Genomic DNA, 5141 nt, shown 5'->3' with positions numbered 1-5141 from the left:
AACTCTATCGAAAAAAGAGATCAGATTAGTCTGGCATGACTTGTTTTTGGTAAATCCGTGTTGACTATTAGCAATGACCGCATTTGTTTCTAAGTGTTTGCAGACCACTTCCTTAATGATCTTTTCCAGAATCTTGCCTGGTATTGATGTGAGGCTGACCGGACGGTAATTGTTTGGGTCGTTCTTTTTTCCCTTCTTGAAGATAGGGACCACATTCGCCCTCCTCCAATCTGCTGGGACTTCTCCTGTTCTCCAAGAACTCTCGAAGATGATTGCCAGTGGTTCTGAAATAACTTCCGCTAGTTCCTTCAATACTCTTGGATGTAGCTGATCTGGCCCTGGGGACTTGAATTCGTTTAGAGTGGCCAGGTGTTCCTGGACAACTTGTTTCCCTATTTGGGGTTGGAGTTCCCCCAATCCTTCGCCCATTCCATGTTGCTGAGGTTGAAGATGGCTTTCTTTTTGTGAGAAGACCGAGGCAAAGAAGGCATTAAGCAGTTCTGCCTTTTCCCTATCCCCTGTCACCATCACCCCATCTACTCCTTGCAGTGGCCCTATCGCCTCCTTTTTCTTCCTTTTTCTACCAACGTAAGCAAAAAAACCTTTTTTGTTGTTTTTTATGTCCCTGGCAAGCCTGAGCTCATTTTGCGCTTTAGCCTTGCGAACCTTTTCCCTACACGTGTTGGCTATACGTTTGAATTCTTCTTTGGTGATTTCTCCCCTTTTCCACTTCTTGTGCATGTCACTTTTGAGCTTTAGCTCAGTTAGAAGTTCTTTGGACATCCATTCTGGCTTCTTTGCACTTGTCTTATTTTTCTTCTTTGTTGGCACTGTTTGCATTTGCGCCTTGAGTATTTCACTTTTGAAAAACTCCCATCCATGCTTAACTCCCTTGTTTTTTAATATCGGCGTCCATGGAATGCCGCTCAGTAATTCCTTCATTTTTTGGAAGTCAGCTCTCTTAAAGTCCAGAATGCGTGTTTGACTTGTCTTAGTTTCAGCATTCCTTTGTATTGCAAACTGCAGGAGCACATGGTCACTTGCCCCTAAGGATCCAACCACTTCAACTGTATTGATCAGGTCTTCCACATTTGTTAAGATTAGATCAAGAGTTGCTGATCCCCTTGTTGCCTCTTCTACCTTCTGGACCATAAAATTATCTGCAAGGCAAGTGAGGAATTTGTTGGACTTTGTACTCTTGGCTGAGTTTGTTTTCCAGCAGATATCGGGATAATTGAAATCGCCCATGACTACTATATCTCTTTTTTGTGCCTGTTTGGTCAGCTGTTGACAGAAGGCTTCATCAAGTCCTTCATCCTGACTCGGAGGTCTGTAGTAGACACCCACGACAAGATCTTTTTGAGTCCCGGTTCCCTTGATTCTTATCCAGATGCTTTCAAGCTGGTTTCCCGGATTACAGTCTTGCATTTCTTCTGCAATGTAACTGTTTTTGACATATAAAGCTACTCCCCCTCCTCTCCCCTTTGTTCTATTTATGTGAAAGAGGTTATAGCCCTCAATGGTTAAATTCCAGTGATGGGAGTCATCCCACCAGGTTTCAGTGATGCCTATGACATCGTATGTGTGGTGCTGTGCTAGGAGTTGGAGTTCGTCTTGCTTATTTCCCATGCTCTGAGCATTAGTGTAAAGACATGTAAGCCCCTGTGACCTCCCCTCGAACTGTTTATTTGGGATTATTGTGCTCTCTGTACTTGGTCCTTGCTGTGTTTGTGCAGCCCTCCTTTTAGCCTTTCGGCGGTTCCCTGTGGTCGTGGGTAATATAGTGTTCGCCAGGCTGTTGTTCCCCTCCCCCAGTGGATCTAGTTTAAAGTGCGCCTGATGAGGTTTGTGAGTCTGTGTGCAAAAAGATGTTTTCCTACTTGTGTGAGATGCACCCCATCGCTTGCCAGTAGTCCATCCTCTTGGAAGAGTAGACCATGGTCAAGGAAGCCAAAATGCTCCTCTTGACACCATTTTCTGAGCCAGTTATTGACCTGTACTATTTTTCCGGCCCTTGTAGAGCCATGTCCTACAACGGGGAGGAGGGATGAAAAGATCACATGTACATTATACAGTTTTAGCTTTGTTCCCAGAGCTCGAAAATCATTTGTGATCTTTTGAAAAGTATGCCTAGCGGTGTCATTGGTACCTACATGAATCAACATAAGGTGGGGAGGGTGATGGGGCTTTAGGAGCCTGCTGAGCCTCTGAGTGATATGGTGTATTTTTGCCCCCGGGAGGCAGCATGTTTCTCGAGCCATCCCATCCGGTCTGGAAATGATGGCTTCCGTTCCTCTAAGGAGGGAGTCACCTACTACCAAGACCTGTTTCCTTTGAGGATAGATGTTGACTCTTTTTCCTTTAGCCAATTGGAGGGCCCTTGTCAGAGCAATCAATTCGGCCCGTTGTGCGGAAGTCCCTGGAGGCAACCCCTTTGCCTCTAGGGTCTCCCCATTGCTATTCACCACTGCATACCCCGCTCTCCTTTCGGAACCAACCACACGACTTGACCCATCTGTGAAAAGCACCCATTCCGGAGTCAGTAGTGGCAGATCTTTGAGATCTGGCCTACTTGAATACACTTCATCCATCACTTCTAAACAATCATGCTGCATCAATTCTCCTTCTTCCACTGGCAACAAGGTAGCTGGGTTCAAAGTGGCACACACTGACAACTTGACCTGTGGATTGTCCACCAACATGCTCTCATACTTAAGCATTCGGCTATTGGTGAGCCAATGGTGCCCCCTATGTTCCATCAGAGTCACTACTGCATGGGGACACTTTAAAATCACAGGCTGCCCTAAGGTCAGCTTGTTTGCCTCTTCCACAAGAACTGCAGCAGCCGCTACAGCTCTCAAGCATGGGGGCCATCCACAGGCCACATTGTCCAGTTGTTTAGACAGATAAGCTACTGGCCGGGGCCAATCGCCCACCAGCTGAGTCAACACTCCTACAGCCACTCCTTTCCGTTCCCCTACGTACAAGTAGAAAGATTTGTCCAAATCAGGCAACCCCAACGCGGGGGCAGACATCAAGGCTTTCTTCAATTGCTCAAATGCATCCTGCTGTTCTGTTCCCCACACCAAGGGGTCTCCTGACTTTCCTTTGGTAGCCTCATGGAGGGGTTTGGCATATAGTCCGAAGTTCGGAATCCATATACGACAAAACCCTGCCGCTCCCAGGAATTCTCTAACCTGTTTTCGAGTTCGGGGGATAGGGATGGAGCAAATGGCTTCTTTGCGTTCCACCTCTAACCTCCGAAGACCTTTAGCCAAGCGAAAACCCAAATACTTCACTTCTTGCTGAACTAGCTGAGCCTTCTTTTTCGAAACTTTGTAACCTTTATCTGCCAAAAACTGCAACAAGGTCTGAGTTCCTTCTAAACATTCTTCTCGACTGTCTGCACAGAGGAGGATATCGTCTACATATTGGAGAATGGTCCATCCTTTGTCATTTTTGACCATTGGCAGCAAGTCCTGCGCCAGGGCTTGTCCGAAAATGGTCGGGGAATTACAGAACCCTTGGGGCAATCTTGACCAAACAAGTTGACCTTTGGCCCCTGTCCCAGGATCCTCTTTTTGAAAGGCAAAAATCTTCTGACTCTCCTCGGCCAGTCTGATGCAAAAGAAAGCATCTTTGAGGTCCAGGACAGTAAACCATTGGTGATGAGGGGGAATAAGGCTGAGCAGGGTGTAGGGGTTTGGAACTACCGGGTGGAGAGGGACTACTAATTTATTTACAGCTCTCAAATCCTGCACAGGGCGATAGGACCCGTCCGGTTTCCTGATTGGCAACAAGGGTGTGTTCCATGGGGACTGGCAAGGAACCAGTATTCCATATTTTTCCAACTTCACCAAATAGGCCGCAATTCCGACGATCGCCTCCCGAGGGAGCCGATACTGTCGGATTGCCACCGGGTTGGCGAAGGGCTTTAATTCAATTATAACTGGTGGAACATCCTTTGCCAACCCCGGAGGGTTGTCTTCTGCCCACACCTCTGGGACATTGAATGCTTCCCAGTCAGTTCTTTCTTCCAATACAGAGTACAATCTCCACTCTTCCTCCATAGGCAGTTCCAAAGCCATTTTTAACTGCCGTTCCACTAGTTGTCTATCTTGACCTACCCTAAATCCAGCCAACAATGAACCATCTTCCTCAAAAAGCAAAGCAGCTCTCATTTTGCACAAAAGATCTCTTCCCATTAGAGGCACAGGGCATTCAGGCATATAAATGAATCTATGCCTGACCAGATGCCTCCCTAACAAACATTCTCTTTCTGCCAACAAAGGACAAGCTTTTCGTTTTCCTGTAGCTGCTACTATATTTACATCTTCTCCAGTCGGATGAGACACAGCCGTGTTCACCACAGACTTAGAAGCCCCGGAATCAAGCATAAACTCAACGGATTGATTTCCAACTTTCATCTCGACCATTGGCTCCCCTGGTTCAATCCTAACCATTCCATGGCTACCCGGGGATCCGGGAGCCGGTCTGTCCTAGTGCTCATACTCATCCTCCTCCCTCACGGAGGCCAATCCATGCATATCTAAAGCAGGGTCTACCAACCCGGCTGCAACCGGAGCCCATCTGGGCTGGCCGGCAGCACCACGGTTCTGCCTTTTTCCTTTCCAATTTCCTTTTCCATTCTGCACCTTTCTATTCTGTCCTTTCCCAAGGTCCACTTTGCAATCCGCTGCCCAATGCCCATGCTTGTGGCACCTTGCACATTCATTCTTTCCCAGTTGCTTGCCTCCTAGTTCTTTCTTTCCTTGGCCTTTTTCTTTCCAGCCTGATCCTCTGGGTCTTTGCGGCTGTCCCCCTTGGAACACAGCAGCTATGACCTTGGCCCTGCGGGCCACCGCTGTTTCTTCTTTCTTTGCCTGCACAACCTCCCGAGACAAGTAAACCTGATTTGCAATCTCCAAAATCCTTTCTAAAGTCAAGTGGGCCAATCCAGCATCTTTCTGTAACTTTCTCCGTATGTCCGGGCTACACTGGCTAGAGAAAACACTCTTCAACACTATTTTTCCTGCAGCTTGATCCCTTTGATCATCCATGTCATAGGGAGAGAACTTCTCAAACGCTTCCCTGAGTCTCTCCAGAAATGCTACCGGACTTTCATTCTTCTCCTGCTCCAT

The 5141-nt window shown here is 47.3% G+C and overlaps 1 protein-coding gene across 1 annotated transcript; it reads right to left on the bottom strand.

Annotated features, from left to right (window-relative positions):
- Positions 1-1258: 1258 nt before the first annotated feature.
- LOC134297293 (uncharacterized) lies at positions 1259-4088 on the bottom strand. The gene is made up of 2 exons (XM_062974344.1): positions 3198-4088; positions 1259-3044 (listed from the first exon to the last, which is right to left on the bottom strand). Exons 1-2 carry the CDS (start codon positions 4086-4088, stop codon positions 1821-1823), a joined length of 2115 nt encoding a protein of 704 aa, XP_062830414.1. The 3' UTR covers positions 1259-1820.
- Between the last annotated feature and the right edge of the window lie 1053 nt (positions 4089-5141).

This window comes from Anolis carolinensis, chromosome 3, assembly GCF_035594765.1.
Source record: "Anolis carolinensis isolate JA03-04 chromosome 3, rAnoCar3.1.pri, whole genome shotgun sequence".
In the NCBI taxonomy this organism is placed as follows: Eukaryota; Metazoa; Chordata; class Lepidosauria; order Squamata; family Dactyloidae; genus Anolis; species Anolis carolinensis.
Note: the sequence above shows the minus strand (reverse complement) of the source record. Positions and strands in the feature narration are given on the sequence as shown.